The 20,950-nt window shown below is 38.3% G+C and overlaps 1 protein-coding gene across 2 annotated transcripts in view; it reads right to left on the bottom strand.

Moving 5' to 3' along the window:
- The window catches only part of LOC127440767 (gastrula zinc finger protein XlCGF57.1-like), a 75,224-nt gene that overhangs the window by 35,602 nt on the left and 18,672 nt on the right, over nucleotides 1–20,950 (bottom strand). The window contains exons 1-2 of one of the 2 annotated variants that reach the window (XM_051697620.1): nucleotides 10,640–10,867; nucleotides 7,575–7,709 (exon numbers count right to left, since the gene is read on the bottom strand). The exons of the other annotated variant lie outside the window; for it this stretch is intronic. Of the exons in view, the coding sequence (XP_051553580.1) occupies nucleotides 7,575–7,709; nucleotides 10,640–10,724 (220 nt within the window). The 5' untranslated portion in view covers nucleotides 10,725–10,867. Of the gene's footprint in view, nucleotides 1–7,574; nucleotides 7,710–10,639; nucleotides 10,868–20,950 lie in introns of those variants that run through there. 2 annotated transcript variants of the gene reach the window in all.

The raw sequence follows: 20,950 nt of genomic DNA, 5'->3' as shown, positions 1-20,950 counted from the left end.
TGATTCAAATTTCGGTTAGCAAAGACCAATTTTAGCTAAAGAAAATCAACCTACTGTTTCCAGTTTCACTGTGAGATCAGTCTGGTATAGCAGGTGTACAGCAAAGCAAGATCCATTATAGATGAGTACTTTTTCCTGTTTTACAATTTATTTATTTTTACAAATTATTAGATTACCTTTAAACTTTAACGAGTAGGTATGGGGAACAGTGTTGTATGTGGTGGGGGTGCTTCAGTAAACATGGAATATAAATTAAACCCTTTGTAAATTATCCCAAAATAACAAATACAAAACTTTAAAATATAGAAAATTACAAATTTATGTCTGGTACTGCAACATATTGCCATTTTTTTCCTCACACTGGCCACATTTATGACAACAATGGAGATCAATGGAGAAACAACTGTGAAACTGTATGAATAAAAAATAAAATAAAAATGCTTTTGATTTATGCAACACCACAGGACAAATGTAAACAGGTCTGAAGTCTGCTTTTAGGGGGCCTGGGTAGCTCAGCGAGTAAAGACGCTGACTACCACCCCTGGAGTCACGAGTTCGAATCCACTCTCGGAGGGGCACATGGTGAGTAGTCCGTGGATGCCATGGAGAATAGCGTGAAGCCTCCACACGTCCTACGTCTCCGCGGTAACGCGCTCAACAAGCCACATGATAAGACACACAGATTGACAATCTCAGATTCATCCTCCACCACACAGATTGAGTGCTACGCCACCACGAGGACTTAGAGTACATTGGGAATTGGGCATTCCAAATTGGCTGTGAGGAATACACAGGAAGTGACCAAGGCAAGCACATAATTTAATACTTATGTGTTTTACTTATGTTGCCATGTTTTTAAAAACTCTTTTGGAGCAAAGTTCAAGTAAAAGGTAATCTAGTTATAAGTAGGGCTATCGATATTACGCATTAATTCAAAGTGATTAATAACAATTACACAATTAATCCCAGGACATTTCAGCGTTTTCAGCAGGGGTTAGTAAGTGAATTTCCAGCTGTATAGGCAGCGCGCAGCTGTACAGACAACAAACCACACATGCTTGCTTGACACTAGATGAGAATGCGTTCTTGCGATCAAACACACCTGGACAGAGCGTAATTCCGAAAGCAGGGATATTGAGATGTGTTTTTCTTAGTTTTAAAAAAAGAGTTTTTTTTAAATAAAGTCTTTGCCCCATCCTGATTTCTTCCAATTTTGTGGCAAAAACAGCTATTAAGTTAAAGGGGGCAATCATTTTTTAACATGGGCAATAATGGTACAGTTGGCAGCGCGTCATGCAATCTGGACATGGTTTAGCATGAGGGAATGTGAAGCTCTGCTACTACAGTTAATCATTCCTATGATGCAAAAGAGTATAAATGACCCATATATTTGGCTAGTTAACAACGAAAAACATTACATAAAGTTGTTGTGTAGACTTTACCACTTCAGACAAACTCAAAAAACCAAAAACTTAATTTTTACCACCTGCCAGTCCACAAAAATAGAAGCCCACAGGAGAGCGCTGTGGCTGCAGTTGACCATATGCTGGAAGCGTGGTTTAGAGTAGTTGAGAAACATCAGATCGGATTCAAGAATAAATGGATCATCATATCATCACAACAGCAGTTACAGCAGAAACATAATGATGAGTTAACACCAGAGAATAAGACAATATACCTGAGAAAACTTGACATGGAGTGACGCTTATACTGGTTTTCATGCTTTAATGAAACAAACATCTAATTTCTTTGCTTTAACATTAAGCGTTTTGATTTATTATATAAACATCCTAATTTACATTATTTCCTTCATCACAAATAACCTATTCTGTTATCTTTCTTACAAATAGTAGTACCATGTGTGGCAGAACGACCCACTCCTCCCTATTGTCATCGTCGCCCCGCGTCTGTGGGCTGTCCTTCAGCCAGGCTCACAACGGGAGTGGGCAGGACAAAGCAGAGGCACAATTTAATAAGTCTCGCTTGGGCAACGCATGATGGGGCACACATGATCTGAGTATAGCCTCATTGCTGCTTCCATAAAAATGTTGCAATTGTCCTCAGAGAGCCGGCTTCTATCTCCTTGCGTGCACATGGTCATCATCGGAGGTCCAGGAACATAGCGTGATGCGATGCTGGGGATTGGAGTGTGCATCACGGGCGACGGGCTGGAGCCATTCCCATCGTATGCCGCAGCCCCAGGGAAGTTGAGCCGCTTGAATATCAATGGTGCTCAATGGTAATGCTATGTTTTTGACGTGCCATAGTAAAACTATTGTATTTTTTGCAGTACCTTGGATTAACATGAAAATATCATATTAAAATCTGTGAATGGATTTTAATTGTAAAATTAATCCATGTAATAAAAGCAGAAGAATAATCTCTGTGACAAAAATGCCATAGGCTTACTCTGGCACCCCTTGAAAACACAACAGAGTGATCTGGCTTTGGCAGCAAAAGTTTAGGGACCCCCCCTGCTTTAGATGAATCACTTTCAAAAAGTACCATGGTATTACCAGTTTTTGGAGATGTAGGCTTCCATGGTAACTATTCAGAACCATGGTATTGCTATCTTGACCCCATCATTGAACCATGGTTCGGCCACATTACTGCTGTAAGGTCCTAAATATTAATCACAGAATATATTAAATAACATCATATTCATCTGAAGTATTTAGAAAGTGTCAGTTCTTGAAGAGGATGATGAGGTCAGAGAGGAAGCAGCAGAGGTCCAGGTCAATCAAGGTGTGGAAAGAGGACCATGGGATCAAGACCCTGTCATGGCCAGCCCAATCTCCAGACCTGAACCCCATTGAAAACCTCTGGAATGTGATCAAGAGGAAGATGGATGACCACAAGCCATTCAACAAAGCCGAGCTGCTTGAATTTGTGTGCCAGGAGTGGCATAAAGTCACCCAACAACAATGTGAAAGACTGGTGGAGAGCATGACAAGATGCATGAAAGCTGTGATTGAAAATCAGGTTATTGATAATCAAATATTGATTTCTGAACTCTTCCTAAGTAAAAACATTAGTATTGTGTTGTTTAAAAATGAATATGAACTTGTTTTCTTTGCATTACTCGAGGTCTGAAAACACTGCTTCTTTTTTGTTATTTTGACCAGTTGTCATTTTCTGCAAATAAATGCTCTACATGACTTTACTTTATAGAATAAAACAAAAATGTTCATTTTATTCAAACACATACCTATAAATAGTAAATCCAGAGAAACTTAATAAATCTTATTTTTTTTCCAGAGCTATATATATATATATATACACACACACACACAGTTGTGCTCAAAAGTTTGCATACCCTGGCAGAAATTGTGAAATTTTGGCATTGATTTTGAAAATATGACTGATCATGCAAAAAAAAACTCTTTTATTTAAGATAGTGATCATATGAAGCCATTTATCATCACATAGTTGTTTGGCTCCTTTTTAAATCATAATGATAACAGAAATCACCCAAATGGCCCTGATCAAAAGTTTACATACCCTTGAATGTTTGGCCTTGTTACAGACACACAAGGTGACACACACAGGTTTAAAGGGCAATTAAAGGTTAATTTCCCACACCTGTGGCTTTTTAAATTGCAATTAGTCTCTGTGTATAAATAGTCAATGAGTTTGTTAGCTCTCACATGGATGCACTGAGCAGGCTAGATACTGATCCATGGGGAGCAGAAAAGAACTGTCAAAAGACCTGCGTAACAAGGTAATGGAACTTTATAAAGATGGAAAAGGATATAAAAAGATGTCCAAAGCCTTGTAAATGCCAGTCATTACTGTTCAATCACTTATTAAGAAGTGGAAAATTCAGGGATCTCTTGATACCAAGCCAAGGTCAGGTAGACCAAGAAAGATTTCAGCCACAACTGCCAGAAGAATTTTTCGGGATACAAAGAAAAACCCTCAGGTAACCTCAGGAGAAATACAGGCTGCTCTGGAAAAAGATGGTGTGGTTGTTTCAAGGAGCACAATACGACGACACTTGAACAAAAATTAGCTGCATGGTCGAGTTGCCAGAAAGAAGCCTTTACTGCGCCAATGCCACAAAAAAGCCCTGTTACAATATGCCCGACAACACCATGACATGCCTCACAGCTTCTGGCACACTGTAATTTGGAGTGACGAGACCAAAATAGAGCTTTATGGTCACAGCCTATAGTGAAAAGAATACCATCCCCACTGTGAAGCATGGTGGTGGCTCACTGATGTTTTGGGGGGGGGTGTGAGCTCTAAAGGCACGGGGAATCTTGTGAAAATTGATGGCAAGATGAATGCAGCATAACACTGGCAGACAATTTGCATTCTTCTGCATGAAAGCTGCGCATGGGACGCTCTTGGACTTTCCAGCACAACAATGACCCTAAGCACAAGGCCAAGTTAACCCTCCAGTGGTTACAGCAGAAAAAGGTGAAGGTTCTGGAGTGGCCATCACAGTCTCCTGATCTTAATATCATTGAGCCACTCTGGGGAGATCTCAAACGTGTGGTTCATGCAAGAAGACCAAAGACTTTGCATGACCTGGAGGCATTTTGCCAAGACGAATTGGCAGCTATACCACCTGCAAGAATTTGGGACTTCATAGACAACTATTACAAAAGACTGCATGCTGTCATTGATGCTAAAGGGGGCAATACACAGTATTAAGAACTAAGGGTATGCAGACTAATTTTTTTCCTTTGTTGCCATGTTTTCTTTTATGATTGTGCCATTCTGTTATAACCTACAGTTGAATATGAATCCCATAAGAAATAAATGTGTTTTGCCTGCTCACTCATGTTTTCTTTAAAAATGGTATACATGACCAATTCTCCAAGAGTATGCAAACTTTTGAGCACAACTGTATATACACTGGCAGCCAAAAGTTTGGAATAATGTACAGATTTTGCTCTTATGGAAATAAATTGGTACTTTTATTCACCAAAGTGGCATTCAACTGATCACTATGTATAGTCAGGTCATTAATAACATGAACAATTACTATTACAATTTGAAAAAAAAAAAACATTCAGATCTTCTTAAACTACTTCAAAGAGTTCTCACTCCACGTGCAGCAATGACAGCTTTGCAGATCCTTGGCATTCTAGCTGTCAGTTTGTCCAGATACATTTACTAGATACATTTCATCCCACGCTTCCTATAGCACTTGCCATAGATGTGGCTGTCTTGATGGGCACTTCTCACTCACCTTACAGTCTAGCTGATCCCACAAAAGCTCAATGGGGTTAAGATCCATAACACCTTTTCCAATTATCTGTTGTCCAATGTCTGTGTTGCTTTGCCCACTCTAACATTTTCTTTTTGTTTTTCTGTTTCAAAAGTGGCTTTTTCTTTGCAATTCTTCCCATAAGGCCTGCACCCCCGAGTCTTCTCTTAACGGTTGTACATGAAACTGGTATTGAGCAGGTAGAATTCAATGAAGCTATCAGCTGAGGACATGTGAGGTGTTTCTATTTCTCAAACTAGAGACTCTGATGTACTTATCCTCTTGTTTAGTTGTACATCTGGCCTTCCACATCTCTTTCTGTCCTTGTTAGAGCCAGTTGTCCTTTGTCTTTGAAGACTGTAGTGTACACCTTTGTATGAAATCTTTTTTTCTTTTTGGCAATTTAAAGCATTGTATAGCTTCCTTCCTCAAAACAATTATTGACTGATGAGTTTCTAGAGAAAGCTGTTTCTTTTTTGCCATTTTTGACCTAATATTGACCTTAAGACATGCCAGTCTATTGCATACTGTGGCAGCTCAAAAACAAACACAAAGACATTGTTAATGGTGCTATATGTAATATTTTTTTACTGTACAAAATCATAAAATGACCATAATATGTCCTTAGAAAATTAGGAAACATGCAAAGTTAAAATACTGGCATCTCCGATAACAATGCTACGGCCAGTATACAGGTGCATCTCAATAAATTAGAATGTCGTGGAAAAGTTCATTTATTTCAGTAATTCAACTCAAATTGTGAAACTCGTGTATTAAATAAATTCAAAGCACACAGACTGAAGTAGTTTAAGTCTTTGATTCTTTTAATTGTGATGATTTTGGCTCACATTTAACAAAAACCCAGCAATTCACTATCTCAAAAAATTAGAATACATCATAAGACCAATAAAAAAAAACATTTTTAGTGAATTGTTGGTCTTCTGGAAAGTATGTTCATTTACTGTATATGTACTCAGTACTTGGTAGGGGCTCCTTTTGCTTTAATTACTGCCTCAATTCAGCGTGGCATGGAGGTGATCAGTTTGTGGCACTGCTGAGGTGGTATGGAAGCCCAGGTTTCTTTGACAGTGGCCTTCAGCTCATCTGCATTTTTTGGTCTCTTGTTTCTCATTTTCCTCTTGACAATACCCCATAGATTCTCTATGGGGTTCAGGTCTGGCGAGTTTGCTGGCCAGTCAAGCACACCAACACCATGGTCATTTAACCAACTTTTGGTGCTTTTGGCAGTGTGGGCAGGTGCCAAATCCTGCTGGAAAATGAAATCAGCATCTTTAAAAAGCTGGTCAGCAGAAGGAAGCATGAAGTGCTCCAAAATTTCTTGGTAAATGGGTGCAGTGACTTTGGTTTTCAAAAAACACAATGGACCAACACCAGCAGATGACATTGCACCCCAAATCATCACAGACTGTGGAAACTTAACACTGGACTTCAAGCAACTTGGGCTATGAGCTTCTCCACCCTTCCTCCAGACTCTAGGACCTTGGTTTCCAAATGAAATACAAAACTTGCTCTCATCTGAAAAGAGGACTTTGGAACACTGGGCAACAGTCCAGTTCTTCTTCTCCTTAGCCCAGGTAAGACGCCTCTGACGTTGTCTGTGGTTCAGGAGTGGCTTAACAAGAGGAATACGACAACTGTAGCCAAATTCCTTGACACGTCTGTGTGTGGTGGCTCTTGATGCCTTGACCCCAGCCTCGGTCCATTCCTTGTGAAGTTCACCCAAATTCTTGAATCGATTTTGCTTGACAATCATAAGGCTGCGGTTCTCTCGGTTGGTTGTGCATCTTTTTCTTCCACACTTTTTCCTTCCACTCAACTTTCTGTTAACATGCTTGGATACAGCACTCTGTGAACAGCCAGCTTATTTGGCAATGAATGTTTGTGGCTTACCCTCCTTGTGAAGGGTGTCAATGATTGTCTTCTGGACAACTGTCAGATCAGCAGTCTTCCCCATGATTGTGTAGCCTAGTGAACCAAACTGAGAGACCATTTTGAAGGCTCAGGAAACCTTTGCAGGTGTTTTGAGTTGATTAGCTGATTGGCATGTCACCATATTCTAATTTTTTGAGATAGTGAATTGGTGGGTTTTTGTTAAATGTGAACCAAAATCATCACAATTAAAAGAACAAAAGACTTAAACTACTTCAGTCTGTGTGCATTGAATTTATTTAATACACAAGTTTCACAATTTGAGTTGAATTACTGAAATAAATGAACTTTTCCACGACATTCTAATTTATTGAGATGCACCTGTATTCTACATTAAAGTTTCCATTCCAGGCCAGAATTTCTGTTTATGTTTTGGCCTGTGTGATCCAGCCCACTGCCCACTCACCAATAGTATTTCGACACCACCGGGTTGCCAGATTTTGCAGGTAAACAACACTGCGTGCTGCAGCCATGGAAGACAGCAAACGAACTGGATCAGAGATAACAGATTCCACCCGACATAAAAAGCCTCGCCATCCATCTAAAAACCACCATGACCAGAGGCGTAGTAAAACAAGGATAAATATTGGAGATTAGGGTGACCATATTCTGGTTTTCCAAAAAGAGGACACCTTTTTTTTCGCCGGGGTGGGGTGGAATAATAGCGTTCAAAACAGTGTTACTATGAATGCAAACATTAATACAGTGAAAAAGACACTCTATTAGCATAACATACATGTATATAAATAAATACAAATTTCCAACATTCTTTTGAATGTCCATGTACTAAAATAAAATATTTGATGCCATGAGTGTACCTTCATTTACTATTACTATTATTTTGAATGGCCATGCAAAATGAAGCAATGTGATAACAAATTTACCTGGTCGCAAAAAGTAGTCTGATAATTTACCTGATGAACTTTCACCTTTTGCTGACCCTTTTTGCTTCACAGAGCTAATGTGTGCTTCTAAATCACTTGCATCTTTATTAGCAACTGACACATAAGTGCCAGCTTTACATGTCATACATTCTGCTTCCCACGGATCTCGACCTGGATGAAAGCATGGGGATTTTTTGTGCAAATCTTCTGTACATTTGCACTTTCGTTTGGACATTGTTTCCACTCAGCTGTCATTTGCTTCTACTGTCAAGCAACTGTTTGATGCCGAACACAACAGCGCTTCGCGCGTTCGCGGAGAGATTGACAGGCAGGAATTTGGCCAATAATTGCTGCAAGCCTCTTATAAATCGACCAATTGGTGTGCGAGAAGGCGGGACTTACAAAGAGGGGTTAAAGCAATGCAAATACGCGGGCATACACAATGAAGTATTAGGCCAGATGCACATCATAATGCAACTAAAGCCGAATCCCAGACATTTTCGCAAATTTAGAAATCCCGGCCGGGGCGCTTTTTTAAGGTCCGAAACAGTGGACATATGGTCACCCTATTGGAGATGCCTTTGTAAGATGGAGACAGCTTAAAACGGATGCTGAGTTGGCTAATTTAAGTGTCAACATTCTGGCAACCCGCATGAGCTTCGAGTCTGGGGCGGGGCATACAACTCTCCAATATTTTGAATTTGGACTGCAGTACCCATTTCAAACGCTTGTTGTCAATCTTACATATAGCACCTTTAAACTTCATTTAATGAACCAAATAGTTTTCAACTTTGATATAATGGCAAGTGATTTTCTAGTACCAAATTAGCAATTTAGCATGATTACTCAAGATTAAGGTGTTGAAGAAATGGGGCCTGTCTAGATTTGATCAAAAATGACTTTTTTCAAATAGTGATGGTGCTGTTTTTTTACATCAGTAATGTCCTGACTATACTTTGTGATCAGTTGAATGCCACTTTGGTGAATTAGGGTGTGTTCACACTTGGCAGGTTTGGTTAGATTAAAACAACCTCTAGTGCGATTGCTCTGTAAGTGCGGTTCATTTAAACAAGTGTGAACGCTGCCATCCGAACCTTGGTGCGCACCAAACAAGCGGACAGAGACCCCCTGAAAAGTGGGTCTCGGTCTGCTTCCAAATGAACTCTGGTGCGGTTCGATTGATATATGAAAGCAGCATGGACCAAAGACGTCTAAACGGACCAAAAACAGATAGTAATTTGCCTTTAATACTGACCTTAAGCATACCTGACTCTTCTCATCATAGGAGCTATGTTACCCATTACAGTTCGGTACAGGCATCGGAACCGCCGTCTCCTTGCAGCATATCTTCGTTTGTGTGTGCAACGGAGGAATTCCTGGCGCTGTTTTGACTCCTTTACACATTTTATTTGCTCTTTGCTTGTTCTCAGCTGGTAAAAACACCACCATATCAACGAGCGCATTTAGCCCAGCAGTCAGCATTGTTTTGGATGTTCGGCAAGTTCTGTCACAAAATATTACATCATAAAAGCTGTCCAATCAGGTTGTGATATTATCCTTATGCCTTTTGTTTTGTATCTTTAGGTTCGGATTTAAAAATGCCAGTGTGAACGCTAAGCGAACCAGGACTAAATGTATCATTTTCTTTTTTGGTCCGGACCACGTGAACCAAGAGAACCGAACTACAAAGTGTGAACACACCCTTAAAGTACCAATTTCCTTCCGAAAAAGCAAAACCTGTACATTATTCCAAACTTTTGGCCGCCATTGTATATATATATATACTTGCACACACATTCATATATATTTTTTAGCCTTCCTTTCAAATTTTTTATGACTCGGAAAACCTTATTTTTCAATGACCCACAATGAATTGTAGCCCTGCTTTAAATTGTTTATGATTGCACAAATTAAGTACTTAAAGGAATATTCCAGGTTCAATACAAGTTAAACTCAATCAACAGCAATTCTGGCGTGATGTTCATTACCACCAAAATTTATTTTTGATCTTTTTCTTTAAAAAAATCAAAAATTGAGGTTACAGTGGAAGTGAATGGGGACAATTTTTGAATGTTAAAATACTATTGTTTTAAAAGTAGCCACTAAACATTGACAACATGTGTGTTAACATGATTTTAGTGTGATAAAATAATTTACTAACCTTTTCTGTGTAAAGTTATAGCCAATTTTACATCTTCATTGCCATGACAATGTAATGTCAACAAAAGCTAAAATCCTAAAACGACTGTAAAAATAACGATTTAAACAACTTTACAGCTCAAATAATACATGAGTTTTAACAGAAGAATTAATGTAAGAACTTTTATAAAATTATTAACTTCACATTTCTGTTTAAACCCTCCAAAAATTGGCCGCATTCACTTCCATTGTAAGTGTTACCCAGATTTATACTTTATTTTTATTAATTTTTTTTAAAAGGAGGGAAGAGTCTAATAAAATGTTTGTGGTAATGAACATTATGCTACAAATGCTGTTGATTGAGTTTAACTTGAACTGAACCCAGAATATTCCTTTAAACTTCATGTTCCTCAGCAGTCTTTATGAAGATTCAAAAACAAACACCAACCTATTTGTTCCTCCGTCTCTTCACTTTTTATTCTGCATGATTGTGTAATACTGATGTCTTCATTCTCTTCTTTAATAAACTCCATCTTTACAACAATGTGTCACACTGATTGTTTGGAAACGCGTTTATGATGAGGAGAACAGCTGCGGCATTTTCGTTTACTTTAATACGAAGTTCGTGCAGTTTGTAATAAGCAAGAAAACAAGCACAATGCGTTCAAAGCTTTTCCTTCTTCTGAAGTTTAATGACGGTTGGCAAACCACCTTTTAGTGCATTACCGCCACTTACTGGACAAGAGTGAAAATAGTTACTTCATGATCAATTCAGTGTGTGAGGTACTTACATCTTTGAAATCATTTTTAATAAAAGTAAACAAGAGCATGAGACTATTAAATATACCCCTTACAGAAACAACTAGAAATGTACCAGAATGTTCCTGTAGTTTTAGTAAGTTAAGAATGTGCTGCTAACGGCAATTGATGTAATAAAAATGATGCAGACTTCTCATTACCATTATAGAGTATATGTATGTTTTAATATGAATAATTTAATTATGTTAAAATATCCATTTAAAGGGACAGTTCGCCCAAAAATGAAAATTCTCTCATCATTTACTCACCCTCATGCCATCCCAGATGTGTATGACTTTCTTTCTTCTGCAGAACACAAATAAAGGTTTTTAGAAAAATATTTCAGCTCTGTAGGTCCATAAAATGCAAATTAATGGTGATCAGCACTTCTAAGCTCCAAAAAGCACATAAATGCATCATAAAAGTAATCCAGACAACTCCAGTGGTTTAATCCATGTCTTCAGAAGTGATATGATAGGTGTGGGTGAGAAACAGATCAATATTTAAGTCATTTTATGGTGTCCATCTTGCCATTGCAGTCTCTAGGCACAATCATGATTTCAAGCTTGAGTATAGATCAAGATTTATAGTGAAAAAGGAGTTACTTTTTAGTCTGTTCTCATACAAAATCGATTGGATCGCTTCAAACCACTGGAGTCTTATGGGTTACGTTTATGTGATTTTTGAAGCTTCAAAGCTCTGGTCACCATTGATTTGCATTGTATGAAACAGAGCTGAAATAATCTTCTAAAAATCTTCATTTGAGTTCAGCAGATGAAAGAAAGTCTGGGATGGCATGAGGGTGAGCAAATGATGAGTTAATTGACATTTTTGGGTGAACTGTCCCTTGCTAGTGCGGTTTAGAACATCGGTGCTGTCTGCCCAACGTTCCTTAAACAAAGGATTCTTATAGCAAACTATACATTAATATATTGTCATTTATTTATTTTTTTATATGCTTGGGCTGTCAAAAAAAAAAAAAAGTTAATTACATTTAAAAAAATAATAAAAATAAAAGATGAAGAGATTAAACAGCTGATAACAGGAGTGAATTATATCATTTTAACTATTCAATCTGTTTTTGTGACATACATTGCATGGCTAATAGTGTATCTTTTGTGTGTCCACTGTTTGGAACACCAACACTGATCACAGGTAAAAGTAGCTCTCATTGCACAAAATACAGAATGGCAAATAAGGAAATAAATTAATATAAATAGTGGACCATAATCAGCTTAATTAGTATTTATTTCAGCCTGATACCAGCATTTACACTCACTATAACTAAATTTGACAACTTATAGAATATTTTTTTTTTTTTCAAAATCAAATCAAATCACTTTATTGTCACACAGCCATATACACAAGTGTAATGGTGTGTGAAATTCTTGGGTGCAGTTCCGATCAACATAGCAGTCGTGACAGTGATGAGACATATACCAATTTACAATAACATCAAATTAACACAACACAATTTAAACATCTGTTGTACACATAATTACACTCAACAATATACAAATAATAACATACACTGTACAGTATACAATACGCACTATATAGATACACATTATTCAATAAAAATAAAAAATAAAAATATTTAAAAATATATATATATATATATATATATATATATATATATATATATATATATATATAGAATGTACAGTATTGTACTGTATTGACATTCAGGCTGTCGGTTGATAGTCAGTTGTTAAGAGAGAATATAACATAATAATAATATAATTTATGACAGAAAGGTATGAGATATAAGAGTAAGGGTAATAAAGTGCAGTGCTGATGTATTTGATCGTGGGAGATCAAGAGTTCAAAAGTCTGATTGCTTGAGGGAAGAAGCTGTCATGGAGTCGGCTGGTGCGGGTCCTGATGCTGCGATACCGCCTACCTGATGGTAGCAGTGAGAACAGCCCATGGCTCGGGTGGCTGGAGTCTCTGATGATCCTCCGAGCTTTTTTCACACACCGCCTTGTATATATTTCCTGGAAGGAGGGAAGCTCACCTCCGATAATGTGTCTGGCAGTTCGCATGTTTCATCTACTTTGTCATGGCAAATAATAAATACAAGGGTTGTCAATCACTTAAAGTTTTTGATCGAATTAATTACATAACGTGCGTGATGATCAGTTAATCAAATTATTCTCAATTAATCACACATCAATATTTGCTGAAAAAAGGCTCCCAAATAAAGATAATTTGATATAAATAATACACAATTAAAATAATAAACATAATAATTCAAATTTTAGATATCGAGAAATGTACCTTATACATTTGTATGAGTCTCGTATTTGATACATTTTTTATCTGTGTATTAACTACAATGCCGAAAGTCTGCATTGGCTATGGTTCTTTGCGCCCTTTACAGCTCAAGAAATGCCAAAACACACACACACACACACACACACACATAGCCCCCTTACATAAATAGAAATATTTTCATTGTTTCTCAACCACATAACAACACAGACATTTAAAGAAAACATTAACCCTCTCACAATCATCTAAGCAGGATTAACATCTATGAAAAAATAAACAGTTGAAAATGAAAATTCAAGCTTGTATTGATGAAGCTCACACACCAAGTACTCTGGTCAGAATGTTTTTATTTCCACCTGTCATCTTATCACATGACTGGTTACTAACTCTGTCCTGTTATATTATACTGCCCTCTAGTGGTGTCAACAGTATGCATAAGCACATATCATTACATCTCCCTTTTGTTTTGTTTTTAAATAAAGAAACTGCTTGCCAAAATTCTGAACTTAAAGTTGTTGTTACATAATAACTTAAGTATCGGCCCTTTCTTATAAGGTAATTCAAAATAAATTTCCTCTTTATCTTTCCAAAGTAATGATTTCCACAGATATTTCCAACTTTAACTAAAATCATTCTCCATCTTAAGTCTGTATACCCCTATACACTTTCACATTTCTTCAGTCAGTATTTTTGGTCTCACTATTTGTCTCTTAGTACGTTCTACCTGTGCTACGCCATCATCCTTGTCTTTAACAGTCTCTGGTAACGTATGTATGTCTGTCATTTCTGGTTGTTCACTTTGCTTAGGAATTGCCATTGTCTTGTCCGTAGTTTCCGATTCATGAGCATTTCCACTGGTGAAAGACTCATTCTCCATTGGCGATGCCCTGTAGTTGAGAATACCCAGGTATGGATCTTCCCCGGTTTCTGTGGCTTTCTTCAGAAGGCGTTTCATGATTTGCACTCCTTTTCACGCTAATCCATTGGTTTGTGGGTAAAGAGGACTTGATGTTATATGCTCAAACCCATAATTTTTTGAAAAGTCTTTAAAGCACTGACTTCTGAATTGCGGTCCATTGTCGCTTATTACAGTCATTGGAATCCCATGACGTGCGAATATTGCTTTTGTGTGTGCGATTACTTGTTCTGTTGTTGTGCCTGACAACAGCACAAATTCTGGGTAATTGGAATGATAGTCCATGAGTCACAAGTAGTCTTTGTCTTTCAGCTGAAACAGGTCCATTCCAACCTTCCTCCATGGTTCCTTTGGTTTGTCATATGGTTTCATTGGCTCTTTGGGTTGCTGGTATCTGTGGCGTTGGCAAATCTCACAACGCTGCACCAATGACACAATGTCTCTGTACATGCACGGCCAGTATAGTACATCTCATGTACGTATTTCATATTTTTCTATCCCCAAGTGTCCCTCATGCTCTAGCCACAACATGGAGGTAGGTATGACAATCTTTGTGCCTTTTAGCAGAACTCAATCTAACACTGACAGCTGTAGTCTATAGTGCTCGCATAGGATCCCTTTGTTTAAGTCTTTTGGATCTATACCAGTCTCAGATCTCCAACGGGTTTCTCTAATATGACCAGGGAGACACATTCTGTAGGCTCTACTATCTTCCTGATGACTCCTTCCTTTATTACAGAATCTAGTTTCTCTCTCAATCTCTTTTTTATTGCAACTGGCACCTTTCTTGCCAAGTGAATGACTGGTTCTGCATTTTCCTTCAGCTTTATCTTATATTCGCCTGGTAAGCGGCCTATTCCTCTGAACACCTCCTTGTATTCTTTAACCCAGTCACTATGTGTAGCTCCCTTTGGAGTGGCCTCCTTATTCTCTTTTATTTTTCCATGAGATATCACTTTCTCTTTATTAATGACATGGACTCTTTTTATTAGACCTAGCCGTAAGCAGGTTTTCAGCCCCAGTATAGTTTGTTTATTTCCCTCAACAAGTACAAAAAGATCATCCAACTTTTCCATTACAAGACAGGCCAACTCTACACACTTCCTTTGTGGGTATGGGCTTGTTATCATATGTCCTCAGAATTAACTTTTTGTCACGTACCTTGAGCTTTCTTCTTAGTCTTTGAAAGTCTTTCATGGGCAGGATGTTTACCTGCGCCCCTGTGTCCAGTTTTAGTGAGACATCTGTGCCGTTCACATCCATGCGTGCTATCCACTTGTCCTCTGGAACGCTCTGTCTTTCTTCAACTGAGTCCACAAAGATTGGTGCCTCTTCATCCTCGCTGTCGCTTAGCTTTTCCACTAGCTGCACTAGCTTTTTTCTTGGAGAAACAGCATTTAGCAAAATGATTCTTTCCTCCACATTTCCTGCAGTCTTTTCCAAAAGCTGGGCACTGTTTTGGTGCGTGCGTGTGGCCACACCTTCCGCAGCCCCAGCTCACTTGACTTGGCTTCGGCTTTTTCATCCTTGATGTCGCCCACTCTTTGGCACGCCGCACTGCGTCCACCTCTGTGGTCTCTTTCTCATCACTAAGAGTCTTTAATTGTGCCTTTGTGCTTTCTGACACTTGGCAAATTTTAACTGCCTTTTCTAGTATGAGGTCAGTCTCTTTCAATAATTGCATCCTCACTCTTTTGTCTTGTACTCCAATTACTATTTGATTTCGAATCAGGGAATCACATAGTGTCCCAAAGTTGCACGACTGACTTTTCAATCTTAAATCTGTGACATTTTGTTCAATCGATTCTGACTCTTTCCGAAGTCTATTCCTTTCGTAGGTCTAATTTTCCTTGGTGTGCAGTATTGTTCAAACTTTGCTATCACTGCCTCATACTTGTCTTTTTCTTCTTCTGTGAAGACAAACATGGTATATACATCCAGTGCGCTGCGACCTGCCACTGTTAGCAGCAATGCTATTTTCCGTCGGTCATTGTCTTCCAGCCCGATAGTGAGTACATAAAGCTTGAATCTTTGTTTGAAAGCTTTCCAGTTCTCATTGACATTACCCATCAACTTTAACTCGTCTGGTGCACGGACGTAATTCATCTTCGTTTTTCTTTTCTTTCCTTTTCTTTTTCTATTGTGATTTCTCTTGGTACCATGTATTGACAAAGCTCAAAAACCAAGTACTCTGGTCAGAATGTCTTTATTTCCACCAGTCATCTTATCACCTGACTGGTTACTAGCTCTGCCTGTTATATTATACTGCCCTCTAATGGTGTCAACAGTATGCATAAGCACATATCAATACAAAGGCATAATGCGATTTAAAAAATGTTAGCAGTTACGCATATACAGTAGGGCTGGGCGATATGTGCAAATTATTTTATCAATAATCTTTTTTTTTTTTTTTAATCAATAAAAAAACATTGCGATATCTGATAACATCGTCAACTCCCCTGCCGACGGTTGGTGAATTTTTTTTGCTTTATTGATTTTGCCTTAAAAAATGTATTTATTTATTGAAACATGAAAAACATAAACAAAAGACATTTCTAAATTCAAATTGCACTTTAAATAACGAATAACGAGTGATCAAAAAATCTTATTTAACCACCTTATTTAAACATTTACTGTCTACAACAGCTCCATTTGCAATCACACAAGCATACGTCAATGACACCAGGTGGAAAATTACAAATAGCCTACAGATTAAGAACTAAAGACAATCATAAATGTAAAGATAATAATAATCAAATTAAATAAGCCTAATAAATTTCCTTGTGTTCCCAAAATAATGCTGCCAAATATGTGTTCTTATCGAATTTGTGTTTGTATTGCGTTTTGGTAATACAGTTAATGCTGCCTAAAGAAAATAATACAGAATGTCATTATTTCTTTAATACAAAGATATATATTACTGAACCTGCAGAGTTGCTTTCACAATGCATCCCAACCATGTGGAAATAAAGCGAACTAAACTCACAGCACCTCCCGAGATGATCAGAGATAATTTGCAGCATTCTCATAGATGGAACTATTCTTGCAAACAGTTTTCAAACGAATGAAGCAGAGAAAAAAGAGTGAAAACTCTTTACATGCGCTTGTTCCACAAGACAGGCTTGCGCTGCATGCCAACATGCGTGTATTCCACATGACAGGCTTGTGCTGCATGCCTCTGCACAAACAGCGAATTAGACACGAGCAGTGACGGCTTTTTTTTTTTTTTTTCTGTTCTTAAAAATAAAATAAAGTGTGTTTCTTCAAGTGCATCTTTGTGACTAAAAGCATTTTTTTATCATGTGTCACTCTGAGAAGTCGCCTGTTGTGGGTAGATGAGAAAAATTACCAGCGCATGAAATACCTGTATTTGGATGAGGAGCTTGCGAACTGGATTCAGCCTTGTCGCATTTTGCGTATGCCGGGTGCTAGTTTCACACTCTGGCCACTGTTTAATATATTTGCCGACTTACCAGATCCATGGTTTTGCCAATATTTCCCAATATTGTCAATCATCGTCTGTTCGCAATCAGCATCGGGATCTTTGTAAGACATCATCAATATCCGATGACATCCTCCTATTATCCAGCCCTAATATACAGTAATTTATTCACAACTTTTCTCTTTATTTTGCCCACTTTGGTGGTGTTTCCTTTAAAATTACTTTAGTCTGGGCTTTTAATGTTGTTGGCTCTTGCTAAATATCTGTACAAGTTAATTTATACAGAAATATACAAATGCATATTATTTATATTATAGCCATATTTTTACTAAAGTTTATGACATCATGACATTTGGTCTGTTGTGTCGGCAACAAATCGCTGCATTGCTAATCATGGTTTCAAGTATCAATTAATTTACTCTTTTCAAAAAACACTAGAATGTGCAATTATCTGAGACAACTCAATCCATAGCTACCAAATCTACGCATGCATTTGAAGAACCAAATTAGCTAGAGAGGAATTATCACGATTTGAAGGTCTGGAATACTTTTCCCAAAAGCATCGTAAACCTAAGTAGACTGAAAAATAACATAATAATAAATGGCTGTAAATTTACGAGTGCTCTGGAGAAATTGTAGAGCGCTAAGAGCATTAAGGAGACAGACTTATGCAAAAAGTGGTGGCATGATTGTGCAGACAACTGTATAAATTAAAATCAGAGGGAGTGAAGAAAAAAACAAATGCAGCAATGACTTGCTGCCATGCATGAAAACTGTCAATTTATTGTCTCGCCATCCAGGTTTCCTTTTCCTCACTAATACCCAAGGCAGTCACGGCTGCACCACGTTGTGTGGCATTGCTGTCACCATTATCAATTCAGCATGATCACACAGGAAGTCGGCATGCTGTTTCCAAAAGTATGCCGACTCACTGAGATGCAGCATTTCCCACCAGACATTTTTGCATTGGTTTCAGAGTGTTTACCTTCCCACGTGGCTCAACCAGCAGCACGATGCGTCAGCAGCATGAGAGACCTAGGGGGGTTCATATCCAGGTTGAAACCAGGAAGTAATTGCGTTCACTCAAACAGTAACGAGCATGATTCAAAGGTTGCACTTTTCCCCCTAACATTTAATTTTTACTCCACTGATGGTTAGGTTTAAGTTGGGGACTAGCTTTTGGTGACCTCTCCAGGACATAAATGGCTATACGCCCTACAACACTTAACGCTTTGGTCACTGGGGGCAGTGTTTTAAATTTCGATAAGCATATACCGACTTTTGCTAAAGAAATTTCGACCTAATCTTTCCGATTTTACTGTGTGAACAGGCTGATCAATTTTGGGAGCAGAGCAGACCTGCACTTAATTGGGAACTGTCCAAGTTGAGTGCAGTTGAGGTCTCCTTATTTTGCACTCCACAATACTGGTAACACAGTGAACCTTGTTATATTCATACATGCTTGTCATTCGGAGGATTTTTTACAGACCCATAGAAAAATTTCTAATTAAATTCACACCTGGTGAATGAAGCAGTGATTGTGTAAAGTATAAAATGTTCTGCACAAAATGATTAAAATATTTAATCTCGGTTAATTGCATGATTTTTCATAGTTAATCACGATTAATTGCAGTTTTTGAAACTGATTACAGTGTATAGTCAAGTCATTAATAACATGAAAAAAATTATTACAATTTTTTTTTTTAAATTCAGAACTTCTTACACTACTACAAAGAGTTCTCTGATGTACTTATCCTCTTGTTTAGTTGTACATCTAGCCTTCCACATCTCTTTCTGTCCTTGTTAGAGCCAGTTGTCCTTTGTCTTTGAAGACTGTAGTGTAAAAATACACACACACACACACACACACACACACACACACACACACACACACACACACACACACACACAGTGGTGTGAAAAAGTGTTTGCCCCCTCCTGATTTCTTATTTTTTTGCATGTTTGTCACACTTAAATGTTTCAGATCAAACAAGTTTAAATATTAGACAAAGATAACACAAGTAAACACAAAATGCAGTTTTTAAATGAAGGTTGTTATTATTAAGGGAAAACAAAATCCAAACCTACATGGCCCTGTGTGAAAAAGGTTGGGCCACCCTTAGCAGCAACAACTGCAATCAAGCGTTTGCGATAACTTGCAATGAGTCTTTTACAGCGCTGTGGAGGAATTTTGGCCCACTTATCTTTGCAGAATTGTTGTAATTCAGCCACATTGGAGGGTTTTCGAGCATGAACTGCCTTTTTAAGGTCATGCCACAGCATCTCAATAGGATTCAGGTCAGGACTTTGACTAGGCCACTCCAAAGTCTTCATTTTGTTTTTCTTCTGCCATTCAGAGGTGGACTCGCTGGTGTGTTTTGGATCATTGTCCTGCTGCAAAACCCAAGTTCGCTTCAGCTTGAGGTCACGAACAGATGGCCGGACATTCTCCTTCAGGATTTTTTGGTAGACAGCAGAATTCATGGTTCCATTTATCAAAGCAAGTCTTCCAGGTCCTGAAGCAGCAAAACAGCCCCAGACCATCACACTACCACCACCATATTTTACTGTTGGTACACACACCTTCCAAAAAGTTCAACTTTTGTCTCGTCAGTCCACAGAGTATTTTCCCAAAAGTCTTGGGGATCATCAAGATGTTTTCTGGCAAAAATGAGACAAGCCTTAATGTTCTTTTTGCTCAGCAGTGGTTTTCGTCTTGGAACTCTGCCATGCAGGCCATTTTTGCCCGGGCTCTTTCTTATGGTGGAGTCATGAACACTGACCTTAACTGAGGCAAGTGAGGCCTGCAGTTCTTTGGATGTTGTTGTGGGGTCTTTTGTGACCTCTTGGATGAGTCGTTGCTGCGCTCTTGGGGTAATTTTGGTCAGCCGGCCACTCCTGGGAAGGTTCACCACTGTTCCATGTTTTCGCCATTTGTGGGTAATGGCTCTCACTGTGGTTCTCTGGAGTCCCAAAGCTTTAGAAATGGCTTTATAACCTTTTCCAGACTGACAGATCTCAATTACTTTCTTTCTCATTTGTTCCTGAATTTCTTTGGATCTCGGCATAATGTCTAGCTTTTGAAGATCTTTTGGTCTACTTCACTTTGTCAGGCAGGTCCTATTTCAGTGATTTCTTGATTGAGAACAGATGTGGCAGTAATCAGGCCTGGGTGTGGCTAGAGAAACTGAACTCAGGTGTGATAAACCACAGTTATGTTTTAACAGGTGGGGCAAACACTTTTTCACACAGGGCCAGGTTTGGATTTTGTTTTCCCTTAATAATAACAACCTTCATTTAAAAACTGCATTTTGTGTTTACTTGTGTTA

Source organism: Myxocyprinus asiaticus, chromosome 5 (genome assembly GCF_019703515.2).
Source record: "Myxocyprinus asiaticus isolate MX2 ecotype Aquarium Trade chromosome 5, UBuf_Myxa_2, whole genome shotgun sequence".
In the NCBI taxonomy this organism is placed as follows: Eukaryota; Metazoa; Chordata; class Actinopteri; order Cypriniformes; family Catostomidae; genus Myxocyprinus; species Myxocyprinus asiaticus.
This window is presented reverse-complemented; position numbering and strand designations above follow the sequence as displayed.